The 19,205-nt window shown below is 41.9% G+C and overlaps 1 protein-coding gene across 4 annotated transcripts; it reads left to right on the top strand.

The window, feature by feature from the left end:
- The first annotated feature begins 1,395 nt into the window (after positions 1-1,395).
- On the top strand, positions 1,396-18,208 carry rell2 (RELT like 2). 4 transcript variants are annotated; one of them, XM_036004195.1, is made up of 7 exons: positions 1,396-1,628; positions 8,330-8,397; positions 8,909-9,126; positions 10,862-10,924; positions 11,183-11,246; positions 13,345-13,521; positions 13,600-18,208. In XM_036004195.1, exons 3-7 carry the CDS (start codon positions 8,916-8,918, stop codon positions 15,491-15,493), a joined length of 2,409 nt encoding a protein of 802 aa, XP_035860088.1. In that variant the 5' UTR covers positions 1,396-1,628; positions 8,330-8,397; positions 8,909-8,915; the 3' UTR covers positions 15,494-18,208. The 4 variants fall into 4 exon arrangements, with proteins under 4 accessions (XP_035860088.1, XP_031175248.1, XP_031175246.1 ...); XM_031319388.2 differs by having other exon boundaries at positions 8,330-8,401; XM_031319386.2 differs by lacking the exon at positions 1,396-1,628 and adding an exon at positions 7,086-7,308.
- The last annotated feature ends 997 nt before the right edge of the window (positions 18,209-19,205 follow it).

Genomic DNA, 19,205 nt, shown 5'->3' with positions numbered 1-19,205 from the left:
ATTCCGAGGGACTGCCACTTGGTCACTTTAAGATTTATAGATGCACAATTGCTGTGTATTGTTGTTTACGGTGTATTTTGTCATATAGCCTATGCCAGTGCCAACGACACATTTTCATTTTATGCTAATCTAATGGACAATAACATCTGTATAACACTATAATAATGGTATATACCATAAAAAAAAACTGTAGGAAGACATGGAATTCTAGCTGACATGAGTGTCAGGCTGTATTATTGCTGATGACACCTTGGAGGTAAAGTGCTGCTTTGTAAGCAGAACACATCACATTGTTACTGAATATTACCAACATGATATATCTGTGTATCAGCCCCCTGGTCTTTGAAGCAGTGCCTCAGCAGGAGAGGATGAGATGAGCTCTGCAGGGATGAGATCTGGAGCACAGGGAGCTTTTAATGAGGCGCAGCATCTACTATAGCAACAACTCAGGACCTGCTGCAGGTTTCTTTTGTTTCCTGTGCAGGGACAGAGTGTGCTTTTTAAATGGATGGAAGATGGGAGGATCAAACACCAAGAATAGAAATGGACCATGAAGTGTGTTTGTGTGTTATGATGGATGCAGACAGTGAAGACTGAAGATTGGTCTCAGAAATAGGCAGATGGAATTATTGAACTGGAAAAAAAAATTAAAGGTTAAGTTTGTCCTAAAAAAAAAAGGTCCTAAAAGGCTCGAGGACTCAAACACATGAAAAGCTGATTGACATTATCAGTCTTAAATCCCATATCAAATCTGTCGGGGAAAATGGATAAATTTAGAGATTTCAGGGGGTTTAAGTGCATGTCCAGATAAGGATACTTTAAGGACAGGACAGGACAGACAATAGAATACAAAAGACACAGTGAGCTGGCAGAGACAGGCGACAGATTCAAAATGAAGCTGTTCAGTTCCTCCTCTGATAGAGATCTTATCGGAGGTGACGATCTGTTGGCTCAAACAGTGTCCCAGTTTACCCCTGAAATAAATGTGTATTTCATCACTAACCCCATTAAAAATCAGTATTAATAAACATATACCATACACACATATTGGGATATTTTTGCAGTAAGGATATATCTTAGTTATTCTTTGTTTTTTATTTTAATGTATGTTTTCCTGGTTGGACAGAGCTTCCATAGTAGATGAAGCAAAGACAGAAAATATTGGATTTGATCTATAAAACAGCAGATAATGAAAAATATTATTAAATAATTAAATTACATGTGGGCAAGGATTTGATGAGGTTTTCTAAAACATTTAGTCAATTCAACAATATAGCTGATCATCAGAAAATGCTTTTTTTTTTTTATTTGTAGCCTACTAACCTTATAGCACGTGCATAATAACTGATTTGAATTATTACACTGTGCAGTATGTTGTGCTGTGGGATGGGTGGAGGGTGGACCATAAATAAAACAGATAGCCTGCACAGCAGCATGTGAAGCAGGTGGAGCTCAGCTATAGGAGCAGCCTATGGAGCAGACAGACAGCTTCCTGTCCTCGTGTCCTCAGACAGCCGAGCAGAGGACACGGACAGGCTGTAGCCATGGGACAGCATCTCCGCAGCGGGACCAGCGGTGTCCCTGCCCCGCCTGCCTGCCTGCCTGCCTGAGTGCCTGGCTGCCTGAGGGTGAGTTTCCTGCATGGCTATGTCTCTGTGTAGTGGTGTCTGGGGACCAATGGTCTTCAGATTGCAATGACTGATGAAGTAGCTAGCCTGTTTAACCTTCAGGATTCAGATGTCATGTGTCTCAGTGCTGGACCTTTGGTGGGTGATCACAGGAGAAGCCGGGCTGTTGTTGACTGGTGCATGGGGAGGATGCTGCAGTGAATCAGCGTTACTATACGGGATGGTATACTGCTGTAGACTAATAGCCTATAGCCTATTCGACCCATATCCTGCATGAAAAATTACCCGCCAAACTCTCATTGAAATATCTCGCACTTGAGTGTTTTCTGACTTGTCGGAATGTAGACTTCCTAAATAAATTAAACCCAAGATGTGTCACTGATTGATGGAGGCGGCTGGTGAATTCGGCTCCATCTGATCTACCAATAGGCATATCTTCTCGTGTCAACGTTGTAAACTTTAGAAATGTGCATGTCTTCCACCAAAACGCATTTGCTTGCAGTTGCTAATGCGTGTCATACGAGCTCAGTATCGTGCTAAAGGTCCGGCAAATTACAACGGTGATGAATGGACTCTGTGTGAGCCGAAGTGAAGAGCAGCGCCATGGGATTGAATATAAGCATTCAGTTAGGCCTTTAAGTGTAGGCTAAGACCTTGGTAGCTGCAGAGAAGGAAAGCAGCGGCAGATTGAACCATTTTAACTGACGGCTGGTAAGAGAGATTCTCCGGTCCATAAAACGGGACTCTAAATAAAGCGCAGTGAGTCAGGATGCGGTGGAGCGTGTAGGTTCAGCGCACCTTTGGATAGGGAGTGGATCAGTCCGCAGTGACCGGGACTTCATGGACACACATCACTGTTGTGGATGTAGAGGAGGTCGGCGGGACAGAGAATGTTCCAGCCTGCTGCCTTCCTTCCCACGGGAAGTTAGTCAAATATTCATCAGATGGCTCTCGTGCTGACGTAGGATCGTGTATGCTGTAAGAAGTCACGTATACACATCCGTGTCTTGTCATTGTCAACTATTCCTGTCACCAGCTGTTTAACAGAGATGGGAAGTAACGAAGTATAAATACTTTGTTACTGTAGGCTACTCAAGTATAGCCTATTTTTCAGATATTTTTACTTTACTATTTATTTTTGTGCCGACTACTACTCCTTACATTTTACAAAATTGGCTCGTTAGTTTCAAATAATTTCAGTGGAGTTACCGTTATTATTTTTCGCGTCAATACCGAATTCAATCTAATATGGGAATATACGCTGCAAATTGTGCCAACCGAAACACCATGAACTGCATGGCTTTCAAGAATTCACCATCAAATTTGAAAAAACACATAGAGGTAAATGCATCTTTTTGTTGTTATCAAAAGCTATTTGCTGTTTGTTTCAGTAACTTTATCAAGTTTACGTTAATGGTCAGTTACATTTGTTCTCCTGCTAGCAATGACGATGCCTTGGTTCGCTAGCATTTAGTAACGCAAATGATAAGGTTAGCGAGCGTTCAGTTTATTTGAAAATAATCTAATACTAGCTGATACAATATCTGCATGTATAGCTTTATATTAAAAACGAATTTAGTAACTTGATTTAGTGTGCTGTAGTAACGTTAACGTTACTCAAGGCCGCTGTTTTCGAGACCACTTAAGTTAACGATAACGTTACTTGGTCTTGTCTTAAATCGACTTTATTTTGGGCTAATGTTAACATTAATGTTTCAAACCTGTCAGACGTAAGTTAGAGGACTCATGTTTGAATTGTCACATAATCACAATTGAATTCATATCTTGCTACTCAGTCAGAATCTTATTAACCTGGAGTCCCATGCAGTCTCTGTCACAATAATCATATCTGTGATGTTTTAGGCCTATATGGCAGACATCCATTTAAAATGTAGGCAATGGCATATAAAGAGCCTTTTTTTCCATATCCACTAAAGTTTCGCAGGTTGCGCTCTAGTAACATTTGTGTGGTCCAGGTAGCTTTGCATAAAAAATGGTTGTGATTCGCAAGGCTACTTTTACTTTTATACTTTAAGTAAATGTCCAAGCCTGTACTTTGTTACTTTTACTTGAGCAAAGAAGTTAAATCAGTATTTCTACTTTTACCAGAGTATTTTTTAACACAAGTAGCTGTAGGCTACTTCTACTTGAGTACGGGAAGTGAGTAGGCTACTTTTGCCATCTCTGAGCTGCCTGATGAAGTTCAACGTTGTTGATCCGGCATCATTTATCTTGGTGCCACACACCTTGCATGTAGCTGTTCGCTTACTGCCACTATTTACCAAGTTATTGAAAGCAAAACTAATGACAAAAGGCACAACTCCGGGAGGACTTGGTGTCGCCATCGTCAATGCATTTTTTGATATGTGAGTGTGCGCACATAAGGCATAACGCATGCGTTACGTTGCACATAATGACAAAGGGACAGGCTGCAGCATAGGCTACAGACAGACAGACAGACAGATAGATAGATAGATGGGCTTAAGATCCATCTGTACATATTTCCTTTTTGTATTTATTTGTTCACATTTGCAGTGTGTTTCACAAAGACAGTCCTCTTAACACTGTTCAGAGGTGGATTGTGCAGGTGGATGTTTCTGTTAGTATTACATGTATCCATTATACCGCCTGGGCTGGAGACCATGCTATCTGGAGGATATTTCTTACATGCATTGAGCTGAAGGCAAGGACATATTTTGTGTTTTTAGTTAACCTGAGACACATGAACTTGGACTCATGTACTGAACACCTCCAGTGTCCTTTAAAACAGGCAGAGTCAAAGACTTGCATCACACGAGGAGTTCACTGGGACCTCCACGCTGACAACATGCAGTCTGCACACAGAAGAGCCCTGAAAAATCTTAGGAGTGAAGAATAGTCCAGTTACGGTAATAGCCCTGCAGGAAATACTCCAGCCTGAGTTTATAATGTTACCCTTTAAACACTTTGAGCTTCAACATACATGAAGGGAATGGTGTGATGAAACATACATTCACTTTTTATTCAACTTTTCAATTTGATCATTCACTCATTCACTGTTTGCTGCATCACTGCAGCCTCCCCCCCACCCTCTCTCTTCTCTGTTATGATGCATGCAAACTCTTATAGAGCCCTGTGATGACACACACACACACACACACACACACACACACTGTACCCTGTATAAATGCTGAGCAACACTATGCAGTCACAAAACCTGAACACACGTCATTCTGTGGAGGTCACAATGATGCTGAGTCATCCTTCAGCTCAGTGCCTCTTTCAGCTGAGGGAGAGAGAGAGAGAGAGAGAGAGAGAGAGAGAGAGAGAGAGAGAGACTGTCAGCTGTCAGCAGAACACCTGTGTTTCTTCCATCCATGTCTTTTCAGACACCCTGTCAATATCATACCAATACGAGCAATCAGAAGAAGTTTAGGTAGCAGGAAGGTTCCCCAGAGGTTCTGTAAAGGTTTTACAACAATAACCTTCTGCTTTAAAGGTTGAGAAAATCGAACCTTTAGGGAACGTTCTGCTGGGATCACTGACAGCAGTGTGTGCTCAGTGGGATTATCACCTGTGTTAAACTGCGTGGGGATGTGAAATAGCACACCATGTCCACTTGTAAAATGGTAATGTTCTGGTAGTTATTGCCACTGCATTCAGACCAGGTGAACCTGCTGAAACCACTGTGGAACTTGAGTGGCTTGTAGCTCGGAGGTAGAATGGTCGCCCATTTTCGATCGCAGAAGGTTGGCGGATCAATTCCAGTCTTGGAAACACGTGATATAACAGATGTCAGAGGTATAATAAATGTTCCCTCTAAGCTAGTGATGCATTTGACAGTTGGTGTTGGTGGAGGCATGTCGCTGACCAGACAGTCAAGTCCAGTTTGTGTGACAGATAACACACTGCACAGAGGCTCATCATCATCATCATCATCATCATCATACTCTGACACAGGATTGTATTAGCGGCAGGTTGTTACAATATCTGTGGTCATGGCGATCACGAGCTGGACAGTAGAAACAAAGGCATCTCCCAGGAATGTGTGCTTGCTTTTGATTGGCCAGAGCAGCACCTTGTCGGTAACGTTGCTCTGTGCTTTTGGCTGAAATGAGTGCTGGTCTGTGCTGCTGTCTGTGTGTGGACCTGGGTCTAATAACGCCTAATAACGCACTAAGCTCTGTGTCGTTGGCTCTCCCTATAACACCCTGTGTGCGCAGACCAGCAGAACTGCTCCCTGACATGCACCAGCTCTTCTGACTGCAGTGTGTAGCTGCACTAACTGTGTATTGGGCTGACAGATGTGCTGCGATGCTGACAGAGGACATCTGTGACGTCTTGCTTCAGGTGTTAGTGATGTTCCTCCTTCAAGAAGACGACATGAGAACAGTGTGTGCTGGGGCTCAGTTGTTGGAAATGCTCCTGGCTAATGGATATTTACTGAAGTGTTTTCATGGAGACTCATTTTACTTCATGATAAATCCCAAATCAGTTTCTTTACTCTCTGACTGAGTAAAATACAAGAGTGAGCTGTATAGCTGCTCTGTCACATGGCTGTGTGTGTGTGTGTGTGTGTGTGTGTGTGTGTGTGTGTGTGTGTCTAAACAGGAAATGGTTTTACTGTGGTTGACAGTGACAGCAAGAATACATGATGCAGCAGGCTAAGACATGTGAACATGAGCATCATGTGAAGCTTTGGCGAGCGAGGTTAAAACAACAGTAGTGAAGGTTTTGCTCATGGTTAGACAAACTGTGGAAATCTTGTTATGAGTCACTGTCAAACTGTCACTATTCATGCTGTTTATAGTCTTTTCCTGTCCCTTCATGGTGGGATAACAGACCATCACACGCATGATGCATTCTATACACGCATGCTGCACTGAACCTCTGATCGGACCACCTGAGAGGAGAGTCATCGAATGATTTTGGCATGGAACATTTCTTTCATCCAGTTCAGCAAAAGAATGGTTATGTTTAAAACAAGTCCCTGAAAAGCTTTAGGTTGTTTCCTGTTTGTATTATTATTTCCCATGGCAAACCTATATTATTTATAGTAATAGTAGTAATGTTACATTTATGTCAGTGACAGAGTGCTTAGCAAGAAATATTAAAATGCATGGCATCTGACCAGTGAGAAATGAACGAAGATTGAACAGTTAAGATGTGTATCATCTTAACTTTCATTGCAGACATACTGTACTGTGTGCATAAATGGAACTAATCTCTGAGTGTGTGTGTGTGTGTGTGTGTGTGTGTGTGTGTGTGTGTGTAAGGATGCTGATAAGCCAGCAGGAGGGCAACACTGATAAGCTGCTATATGTAACTCATAATCTACACTTTGTGTATTTACTGTGTGCACATTCACAATTACATGTTATGTGACATATACAAATATTAATATATGAACCTATATATATAAGTGGGCACAGAATTGTGAACTATGTGTTGTATCTCCCTCTCTTGTGCCTCTCTCACTCTGCCTCTGAGCAGACAGACAGACAGACAAACAGACAGTGTGTGAGATAGACAGACAAGGTGGGGCTCAGGGGAACCATACTATACAGGAGGGTTAGCTTCTTATCCAGCACACACACTTTTACATTGTTAATCAACCAATCTCAACAGCTTTTTTTCTGTCTTGTTGTCGTCACACTACTTTGAGCGTGCTGACTTTCACATGTTGACCGGCAGGAAAATGGTAAGAACTATCTGTTTGTCCGCTATCAGGCATAAGGAAAGATGCTTCGATGTTACTGTATTTTTTAATTTGTAGGAGAGATTACAGCCTGGGCAAAATAATACAAATTGCATATTAAAAAACATCACAACTACAGTATGGGTTTTACAGGCATGTGCATATTTGCATGAACATACATGAAGATTATTAGAAGAAGAAGAAGTGTTCAGGGACGGTTGTATAAATATGTTAGTTCGGAATCGGTTGATGCTGGACAAAGTTGTTCTCTCTGTTGTCTTTCCTTTGGTTAAGCAGATTTCTGTTGTTTTATGTGAAAATCTTTATGCAGTTTGGCCCATCGATGGGCTAATCATTGTGGAAATATTGTGTTATACAGTATTCTGCCCAGATACTAGTCAATACTCCTTTGCTGGAGCAATAGATGGACCTGGCTTTTCTGTACAATTCAAATTTACTTTAAGAAAACCATTAGAAAGCAAATGCTCCCTTTCACAATAACAGATTATTCACATTATACCATTAACATGGTAATTATGAGCAAACAAGTCTGAAAAACCTTTCGAGTGGGAGACATCAGCATTAATTAAAAGAATTACAGAAATGTCCACTAACTGTTGGCAAAACAACAGTTACTAAAATAGAATACTACCCTTACAGAAAAGATATAGCTAATTTAACACATCAGTCCAATCTGGTGGACTGAAGAAGCAATTAATTTTATTATTCTAGTACCAAAAAGTAAAATTTTCATGTGCAATTTATATAATAAAAGATCTATACTTGGCATCCGTGTATCGATACAGTATTGCCACGGAAAATATTGTGATACTATGCTGTGTCAATCCCCCCCCCACAACTAATGTGGAATGTTACATAAATGTCCAAATGCACCTCTCTCTCTCTCTCTCTCTCTCTCTCTCTCTCTCTTTCTCTTTTCTCAGTGTATTTAAATGTCTGTAAAGATACAGAAGTGACAGTTAGTACTTATGGATTTATCTTCCTCCCTTTCTCTGTTTCCCAGACTGACTCTTGATGTTGACCAGTCTGCAACAGAAGTCGTGAGGATGGTTTGAAGCAAACACACAGCCTGTAGGTTTGTCTTGTTTTTAACCCTCACTATGTTTGGAGGTTAGGGGTTGGAGGTGTTAGTTTTGTCTTCCTAATCATTATTCTTTTGTCCTCACACTGACTAAAAGTCTCAGAGCTCGACTGCCTGTAAAGACAACAGCAACAGGAATTATTCCTCTGTCACTTTCTTACACAACACATATCTCAGTAATTATAATGTGTTTGTAATGTGTGGGTGGTAGCTGCTGTATACTGTTTAATTAGAGCTAAGCAACATAGCATTAGATGAGGCAGAAGACTCAAACTAATGTCCCAGTTCATACATCCGTTGAACAAAAATGAGTCTCTTTATTTTATTTGTCTGAACTACGCCTCAGTAGTTGAAACTCAAAATGCTGAAAGTACCTTGAAATGATAAAATGTACTCTCTCTCTCTCTCTCTCTCTCTCTCTCTCTCTCTCTCTCTCTCTCTCTCTCTCTCTCTCTCTCTCTCTCTCTCTCTCTCTCTCTCTCTCCGTGACTGCGATTGAAGCTACATTATGACTGAATTAGAAGCCTCAGGGGTGGAGGAACATCCCCTACCCTACATGATCTTTGTGGTAGTCTTCCTCTTTTTCCTCACCGGACTGCTGGGCTTCCTCATCTGCCACCTGCTGAAGAAGCAGGGCTACCGCTGCCGCACCGGAGACATGGACGACCCAGACGAGGAGGAGGAGGAGGAGGAGAAGAAGCTTGGGGGAAATGCAGACGGTGGGTTGTTTGTAGAAAAGGTGCTCTCATGTGATGGTAGGTGTCCACATGGACCATAATTTCCCTGCTTCCCATTCGCTGTCTATGTAAGCAGCCGTGCAATGCATTCTGGTAGTGCCGCGGCGAGTTTCAAGAGACAGGGCGTAAATCTGTGGGCCAGCATTTGATTTCTGAGAGAGGGCCCAATGCAAACATAATGTAGGCGCCGGCACGTGAGTGTATTGGCTGATCATAACTCAGTAGCAGCTTATATAGCCTACGATTCCACACCCTGCAGAATATTAGTTAATTAGTTAATGATTAGTCAATTGAGAAATGGGTGAGGAATGAATCAGGAACTACTTGATAACTAATAAATACTTGCCTAATAATTGCTAATGCAGGACACTATTAATTCAATTCAATATATTATAGTAGATATCGATTTGAATGAATGAGTTAGAGAACAGCACAAGGGACACAAAAAGGCTAAGTGATCATAAGATAATGATGAAGAAATAATGAGGGACTACTTAGTAAATACTTAGTATTATGTATCACTTTGGGGGGGAAACAAAAATAGTAACACATGTTTAAGTAATGTAATTAATGAGTCATTTGGGGCACTCAGTAATTAATTCAGAAGGACTCAAAAAAAGTGGTCAATATGATCGATTCACAGATATTCATGAACTAATCATTACTTAATAATCTATACAAATAATATAGGATCTCCCAGTCTGTTTTCTATAACTCATCAGTATCTACTATAGGCTTTAGTCCTTCGTTAGGAATTATTAGGGAAGTTTTCCACAAAGTAGAGCACAAATTCAGAGTAGAAAGTCTGCGTGTTGAAAGCATTGGGCAATGACCAGGCAGGGACTAAAATAGAAATACAGTATTTATACCAAGAAACACTTAAAACACTGCAGACCACTGATTGGTAAGAGAAAATCGTCATAACCCACACATACCTGCCTTCTTTAAATAGCCAAGCCACCATCCATAGCGAATGCAACCTTTTTATTCACTCGACCAAGATTTAAAAACAGTGGGGGCCCACTGAACCACGGTGTGGTCAGTTGACGAGGTGTAGACTTTCCTCCGTTTTGGTTGCTGGTGAACGAGTCCATTAGACCTGTGTGGCATTGAAGATGATGTCACGGCAGTTTCTCGCGGCATTGCTATGAAAAGCTAAGAATCCAGCCTGCGCTGATGGGGCACTATCTGCAATGGAAAACAAAATCTAGAAATGTACCTGGTAACAAAAATGAGTAGAGTCGAGTCAAGTCGAGCTGTACCAATCAACCAGCATTGTAAAGCCTCCTCCATATACAGAGGATGAGCTGTGTTTGTTCCCGCCAGTTTGGAGATATAGCATCAAACTGAAAGAGAGAGAACTTTACATTTTCTACTTGTCCTACAGAATTAGAGACAATACTGCCTCCTAATGAAAAGTTTTTTTTGTTTTTTTTCAACGTTTTTGACCTTTTGTCATCTTAGTGTTTCTTTCCATCTCTCTCTCTCTCTCTCTCTCTCCCTTGCTCCCACTCTTTTTCAGCCACAACACTCCTGCAGAAATACACAAACCCTCACACACCTTTGTGTACTTCTGTAATGCCTGCATCCCACGTACTCTCACACAAAGCTATTCAAACATACGCTCACTTTGTAAATTGTGTTGTTTGAGGTGTTTGGCAACTGCAACATATAAAAGTTGTGGGTTTAATCGGTCAGTTGTTATGCTGTGTTTCAGATGAGGACGAGGAGAACCAGGACACAGTGGAGCAGATCCTCAAATGCATTATTGAAAATGAAGGTGACAAAAGAATTGCTGAATAGCAGTTTGGATTGAACAGTTTCATTTTCTTTGAATTCATCAACATTAATCCTAACCTTTTAGTTTATTCTCCATCTAATTTACTGTCCTTTCTATACTGTCATCCTGCTGTGCTGTTTTTGGAGTTGATACACATTTGCCATGCAATTTTATAAGATCAGTATGTATCAGCAAATCCATCTACTAGTACTCGATTAGTGCCACTCTTATATGGATTCTTCCTGTTGTCACCTCTAGCTAACATGGAAGCCTTCAATGAGATGTTTGGGAACCAAAATGTATGTGTGCGCCATGACCCCAGGTAAGCTCATCCAACAGAGTGTGTATTAGTGAGACATTTACTGTCTGTTGACTGCATGGTAATGTCACAAGGGTGGATGAGTACAGTGTATTCTTTCCTCACTTGTAGCTTAAAGGGGTGGTTCAGAATTTTGGACATAGGTCCTCATTTCCAAGTTAGCCAGTGTGTTATTTATCAGTGGAGACAGTTTTCAACACTTTTCATCCAGTCCTTCCAGTTGCAGAGTTTGCTGGTGCTAGGCTAGCGCAAGTCAACAGTATCTGCTAGCCTGCCATTAAAAGCAGTCTTACACACTCCACAGTACACCCGAGGCAAATAAATTATAATGCCAGACTATCAATGTAAATGTCTGTTGATAGAATAATGTTAGAATTAAAACTACCCTTGCATCGCATTGCAATAGTTATACTTTGTTCCCTGTAGTTGGTAGCATAGGCTACAGCAGCGGCGGAGTGATATTACCTAGGCTACTGAGAAAGCCGGTTTACATGACAATCACGTAAGTTTATTTACCTAGCGCTGTGAGCTCCAACTAATTCCACTCTGCCAGGCTATAACTCACATAACGTTACCGGTACATGAAAGCACACGGGCTAGCAATTTGCATGTAAACTGTCTGAGCTTACATGATGTTTCTGTCAGCAATTTAAAAAGTTAGCGGTTAGCCCAGCCAGGTATCTACCAAGAGTGTAGCTATACCGTTGTCACTCTCCACAATGCATTGAACAGTAACATTCCACTAACGTTGTCAGTCTCAATCTATCAGTAGCAGCTAGGCTAACGTTATGAAAGGGGCTAGCTTTATTAGCTGGAGTAGCCTACCGAAAGTTATTACCTGTTCATTAGTAGCTGTTGGTGCATCTAGAAAGACGGATGGAACCACATTCGTTGTCAGTGACTTGTGGTCCTTTAGATTGTGGGTTTTTTCAAAGTCATCTGGTCTAAAATGATCACTACACATTTGCCAGTTGAGTAGGGTCTCTGCCGGTAGCTACTAGGTTTCCCGACTGGAGTGCGCATCTCTGTTTACTTTATGGCGCAGTACTACTAACCGGAGCTAAGTAAAATTCCGCCGCTGCTGAGAAACTAGTCCCTAAAATTGTAATGCGATCTCTGAGATGCAAGGGTAGTTTTGTTTCTAACATTATTTTATCAACAGACATTTACATCGATAGTCTGGCGTTATAATTTATTTGCCTCGGGTGGATTGTGTAAGACTGCTTTTAATGGCAGGCTAGCAGATACTGTTGACTTGCGCTAGCCTAGCACCAGCGAACTCCACAACTAGAAGGACTGGATGAAAAGTGTTAGTGCTAGTTTGACGGCGGAAAAAAGGGTCCGTGCGCCAGGCGCATGGTTCAAAAGGGTTGTACTTAGTGTGTGTGTTTTGGGCGTAACATGCAATAAACCAATCAGTGTCATCTCCCATTCCCTTTTGCACCGTAATATTTGTATTTGTAATCTTTTGCATGTTTGTGTGCTGCTGCGCTTCCCTGTGTGTGTGTAACAAGCATAGTGTGCGCGCGCTGTGCACGAGCCTAGGTGCATTTTACTAATTTGCTTTTAAAATAAAAATTGCTATTTAAATGACATGGGCGCTGGACAGGAAACTGACAACTGCGTCGGTCTTAAACTAGCAAAGACACTTGCGTCGGGCTTTGTGCTGCGCAGCACTGGGTGCAAGACAGGGCCCTAAATGTCACAGTGCAGTTGTAACGGTTTTCCATATCTGACTATTGTATAATCAACCATTTCAAAACCAGCATTTAGGGACTTTGCATGTTCACGCCTCCAAACAATGTCAAGGGTGAACAATTAGAATTGTTGTACAATTAAAAAGACTGATAACGTCTAATCCCTGATTTTGCCTCGTCATCACCACTGTGACCAACTAAACCCATTGATTTTCTTAAACTTAAATTATTTAACATTGCCAGAACTATGTGCTCAATATGTCCGAACAACACCTGAATGTTTGCTTACATACAGCCCGGGGAAGCGTAATTCCACTTTAGTCTACACACATTACATACTATACACATACCACTAGAATAAGAACAATGTTCATGGTAATACTAATTATGATGTTGATGCCCAGGCTGCGTAAGGAGTCCATTGGTGGTGTTCCTCCCCATCACCATACAGTCCACTCAGGCACCGACCACAACTCCTGCCACCTCTGTGCCCAGGTCCGGTCTAAAAAGGGCCGACGACAAAGCCGAACCCCCCGCTCTAAACAACGACCTGGAGAGCAGACTGTCTTCTCTGTTGGCAGGTAACAGACGATTAAACCACCTGTGCAGAGTGCATGTAGTAGAAATATTTCATCCTGAATGTATCATGATCCCTTCAGGTTCCGGGTGACGCACACTGATAAGAAGCTCCATGGAGGTCCCAATCCATTGGTCAGTTCAGGGGACCAGCTGGACCAGTCCCAGGACAGTGACGATCGGAAGGAGGGCGGGTACAATCTAAGAAGCATGTTCAAGGATGTCCGACCGCCTTTAGAGGGCTCCAATGGGGTCGCTCCGAATGTGGGAAAACGCAGGAAGAGTGTTGGCATATTCGGGCTAAGGCGGAGCAGCGACCCCGTTGGCATTAAAGCAAGAGAGGGGACAGGCACAGAGAGCGGAGGTGTTAGATTCGCTATTCAGCAGCAACCTGTAGTGCTGGAGGAAGTGTTGCAGGCAGAGAACATTGAAGTTGCTCCTGAACGTGGTACGAAACCTGGTATCAAACCTGAAACCGAACCCTTAAAGAGTCAAACGCTTGATTCACCTCAACGTGAGGCTAAGACTTCAGGTTCTGTTGATTCTCCCTCGACCCAAAGTAAGGATCGGGCCCAGGGCTCTACGTCTGCTCCTGAGAAGGGCTTTAAACATGAGCCCAGTCCTGAACCTCATACCAACCTTCTGGTCACACTGTCTGTTGATACTACAGCAGCTCCTGCCCCCAGCTCTCTTCACATTCCATCTCCTGCATTTAAGACAACAGAGAAACAAGGAGATGTTGGGGGGAAGGTGTTAAAAAATGAGGAGGCATCTGATCCTGGGCCGCTACAAACCTCTACACCAATAGCCCCCATGCCTGGATCCATTCCAGGTGTCACTCTTGTCATTACTGGTCAACCCGATCCCTGTTCTAGCACAGGTTTTCCAGTTACCCGAACTCCCCCTGACCCAAGCTCCAGCCCAGATCTGGAATCAGGTTGTGGTGCTAGCCTAGCTTTAATAAGCTTAGGTTCATCCCCTCCATCTTCAGTCTCTTTGTTACAAACTCCTATCTCACCCGTGCCGGTCACACCGAGCCCCAAACTTAGCTCAAGACATACTCCATCGGAGGCTGCCCTCACTCCAAGCCCCAAACTCCCATCAGGCCGAGCCATGTCTAGCCAATCCCCTATTCCATCTTCATCCTTTGGAAAAAGTGCTAGTCCATTACAAACCCGAACTCCCTCACCTGCTCTTACTGCTAGCCTCAAACTTGACACCATGCCAGTATCACCACAAACCCCCTCTACTTCTCCAGCAGACCAAAACCCGTCCTTTGGAAGTTCACCTCGTCCGACTTTGAAGTCAGGAATTGAGACATCTGTGACATCTATGGCCAAAGGGGATATGATTTCAAAGCCATTCTCTCTGAAGGAACAAGAGCTGGAAGGAGCCAGAATCCCAATGACAGAAGAAAAAACAGAAATAATGAGAGTGGGGATTCTCAAAACTGCTAAACCTTCACCAGTTGAGGGAGATTCTAAAGGTCCTGCCCTTTACTCTTCCATTGATCAGCTTTCTAAAGACAGACTGAGCAGTTTGCCTCTGTCGCCTTCCAGTCCCCTGTCCCCCTCCTCACCTATAGGGAGCAGAATAAGTAGTGTGACCGTCGTCAAAGCCAGCCCTGACAGCAAGAGAGAGTTTTCCGTTGTCACTATGGTGGAGGAGAAAGAATCCTCTACGTCAATAAAAGACCAGATAAGAGCAACCTCTGAACTCCAGGTTGAATCAGAAAAAGCGAGAATTAGTCCAGCAGTTGGTCAGGGAGGAGAGGTTTATGTTTCAGGCGTTGGACAACCTGAAAATCAAAGTGGAGAGATGCCTGGAGCAGAGGTTAGGCCAAGGGTGAGCCAAGAGAAGGATGATATGGTGGAGATGGAAGATATTAGGGACTGCAAAGTGACACAGGTCGAAGAAGCAGAGAGGGTGGAGGAGGAGTTGGAGAAGATGGACAACACTTGGTCAAAACAGGACTGATAGGTGGTGATATGGCCGAGAGTTCAGCTCTGATAATCCAAAGAAAGAAGTGAAGAGTGGCACCACTCAGTGGACTGTAGGAAATAATACATGTAGTAAAAATACAATCAAGCAATTATGAACACGCCTTAAATAGAGAGCGAGACTGGACTGGCTGGGTAACTGACTTGCTGTTTGACAAATGGAAAATGATCAGAAACTCTTCTACTGCTAGATTTAAAAGATAATATGATGGATGTTGCATGTTTTAACCATTTTTTAACCACCAATCACATATACTTCATGGCTGACCATTTTGTTTTAGATTTGTGAAGGGTTTTTCCTACTTTTATGGACATTTTACAGCCATTTTAGCGGCTCTGCGAGGCTGTACGTAGCACGACGCATAGCTAAATGCTAACGTCAGTATGCTAACGTGCCCACAATGACAATGTTATCCAGTATTGGACAAAGTGGATTTTTCAGTCCAGGCGAAAGTGATGGACCCTCAAACTGACTGAACGTCAGACATCTCTGGAGCCCCGCCACTAGTCTGGCTAAAAATCAATTACTGGACTTGATGTTAATTGTCCTATATTATACAGCTCAAGAAAGTTTCAAGATTTTCATATCATAAAGATACTATTGAAAAACAAATGGCTGCAATTACCGATACTCGTCACCGGTGCCGCCAAAAGAAAACAAAACTTTAAATCTCATTTAATATCATTGCAGGGTGGAGTTTTCTTTTGACTAAATCGTTTAATAGTGATAGGCTGCCCACTTGGCTGGCTGATGGATTAGTTAACGTCTAGATGTTTAGTTGACTTGGTAACGGACTGATTCGATTTGAGTCTTTGCTGTGTGATTAATTTATTGATTTGGTAGCCATCATGATTGTTTATTGATGTATTAAGGTGCTAATGTCTCTAATCTCATCTATTGATCCTGCTGATTGTGAATCGGATCAACAGCACAAACACACGGGAGCAACAGTGGCTCTATCGGCAGCTTGGCCAGTCGAGATTTAGTGAATTTGCAAGTTCATGCAGTTATTATTGACCCTTATGCTATACTGTAGTGGCTTTTGGCAGTAGCCTGCAGTATGTTGCCAGGTGTTCACTCAAGTTTTCCCCTTTTCCCTCCAAATGTGGAGTGAATTGCCTCCATGAGAGTATAACCCGTATGTATGTTGACAGATCCATCTTCCCTGCACAGGTTCCCTGTTAGTGCTAGTGAAGAAATAAGGACTCGATACTTCACTGGCTTCCCACCATGCAAACAGTAACCAGTTGTTCTGAACACAGGTCTTATGTGGTGTTATTCTGAGCACCAGCAGACACCCTGTCGGCAGTCACTTATGTGACCATATAGAGAAGTCCCACTGGTTCCCTGGTATATTACCACTATAGCAGTAGAAGTACAGTAGTGTAATCAGTCACTTCTACAGGTAAATACGCCACTGCATACCAGTCCCTCCAGTCACAGAATAGTTTTCTGGAAATAATACATATCAAGTAAAAGATTGGATTTTTTTCAAGTCTTGTTATTCCCAATACTTCTTTCTGCTCATGCCATTTTGTAATGTGTTCGACATATATTGAACCAGGAAAATGCAAAACAATGGCAAATGACTGATGAAAAGCTATGATAGAAAGTACAGCCATAGACTCCGCACTCTGTACTGATGATCGTAATATCAAGCAGTACATGCCAATGCTTATGAAATAAGGTCTCAGACTACAGAGACATGACAGAATATGCTCTGCAGTCCTTAAAGCTGTGAAACCTAAAATGAATGTATTTTATAGTAAGATGGAGTATTTTAAATTGGTCTAACTTGTAAAGCCTCTCCAGCAGTCTGGTGATATTGTACATTGGTGACTACAGTGGAACTCTACATTGATATGCCTTCTGTTCACCCTCATGTGATTACACAGTAGAACTCAACATTATATGTCTCACCTGCGATTTTTAAAACTACTACTAATCCCAACACTGGAGCAGCCTGGTTACAGCTGTGTGATGCTATACATAAAGTATATATACACCCCTTCAGTTTTACTGTGTCTCTATACTCTCTTAATACAAAACTACTACAATAACAAGGCCATAATATACCCTGCAGCAACCATCTAAAGGTGTGGTCCCGTGTGCATATAGTGTAAAATGGCGTCCATTTAGACTACATTTTAAAGGAAACTACATTTATTACAACCTTGGTTTAATTTTTTTAGTTTTAGTAGAACAACTGAAATAATCATATCATCTGTGAGCAGCAACAATAGTTAAACAAAATTTGGTTTCACAAGACTTTGGGTTTGTTCAGAGCCCTTTGACTACTCGTGTAGATGATAAAAGCGCTATCATAACCTATATATATATACATAGGACTGGTCACTAACATTACAAAAAAGATAGGTAATGATCTGAAGCATTTTTATATCAACTCACACATCCAGTTCATTCAGTGCGTCTGTGTCTGAACTAGGTAGTTACTGTGAATGAAGAAAACTAAAGCTAAAGACATTTGAACTTAATCAACAAAAAATCCAAAAGAAGAAGATGTCACAGTACTGGCCACGCATTGCAATTCACTTAGGAACGAAGGAAGAAAAGACAAAGCAATACATCAGTTGAGGATTACCACTTTAAGTAGTGTATGTTCTTTTGAAGAAGGAAAGACATAAAGGAAGGTTTGAAAATCAAATTGCCCGAACCCTAACCCAAACTACAAGGCCACTGTATGGAAAAATAACTAAAGAATAAAATGCAATCTGCTCAATCTATTCACTTGACATTTTGTGCCAGAAGCAACTATGACTTTACTTTCATATTATGATCACTTTAATCTTAAGATATTACACATTTTGACTTTTTTTTCTCCTCCAACTTAATTCTCAAAACCTTTAGAGTTATACTTCCTCATAGTGGCTTACACACTGTCGTGCAGAACTATTGATCCTCCAAAAAAAGAGGGACACTTTTACTTCCTGCATGGCGACAGTTCCTAAAGGATCTGTTCCCCAGTAAAAAAATTTTTTAAAAATCCAGTGTGTCACTTACTATCAATTTGCCTCCGTGGTTGTGCTCAGGTTTTCAGATACCTGCCTCTGAACGTTGATCCACAAAATAGCGAAGGTGAATGAAATTTCCTTCCCAGATAAAATTAGTGTTAAGGATGAAAACATGTACGTAATTTATATAATTTCAGTGAAATGAACCTATAAGACAGCAAGTACGGGCATCCCTCTTGTATGTCATAAGAAACACAAGTAGGGAATCTTTATTTGTTAAGATTAGTTGGAATTCAGCCCAGTGTACGGTGCAGCCGAGCCTCTGGCCCTGGAGACTCCAGCTCTCCAGAGACCGGTTCCAACAGAAGGAGTTTACAAGACACAGCTCAAAGGTTAAAGGTCAAAGGTCAGAGGTCAGCATCACTTCCTGGTCTTTATGGGAAAGCAGCCCGGAGGCCTGTAGTCTGCTGACCCAGTTTTCCTCTCAATGCGTGCCTTTATTTTCCCACCAAATGTTAATTTCAGCCATCTTCCTTTTCGCTGTGTGGCCTGTGGACAGAATATCTCTAGAATGTCTAAAGCTGTGGTCAGCAGGAAATACAGTACCATATCTTTATCCAGACCTCTGCAGGATGTTTTGGTACTTTAATGATCTGTTGATGTTTGGAGGTTTTTCTTAGGAATGGGGATGGTGACAGTTTGTGTGTCACCCTCTG

The sequence above is a fragment of the Sander lucioperca genome, chromosome 1 (assembly GCF_008315115.2).
Source record: "Sander lucioperca isolate FBNREF2018 chromosome 1, SLUC_FBN_1.2, whole genome shotgun sequence".
Lineage (NCBI taxonomy): Eukaryota > Metazoa > Chordata > Actinopteri > Perciformes > Percidae > Sander > Sander lucioperca.
The sequence above is the reverse complement of the archived record's forward strand: the minus strand, read 5'-3'. Positions and strand labels throughout refer to the sequence as shown.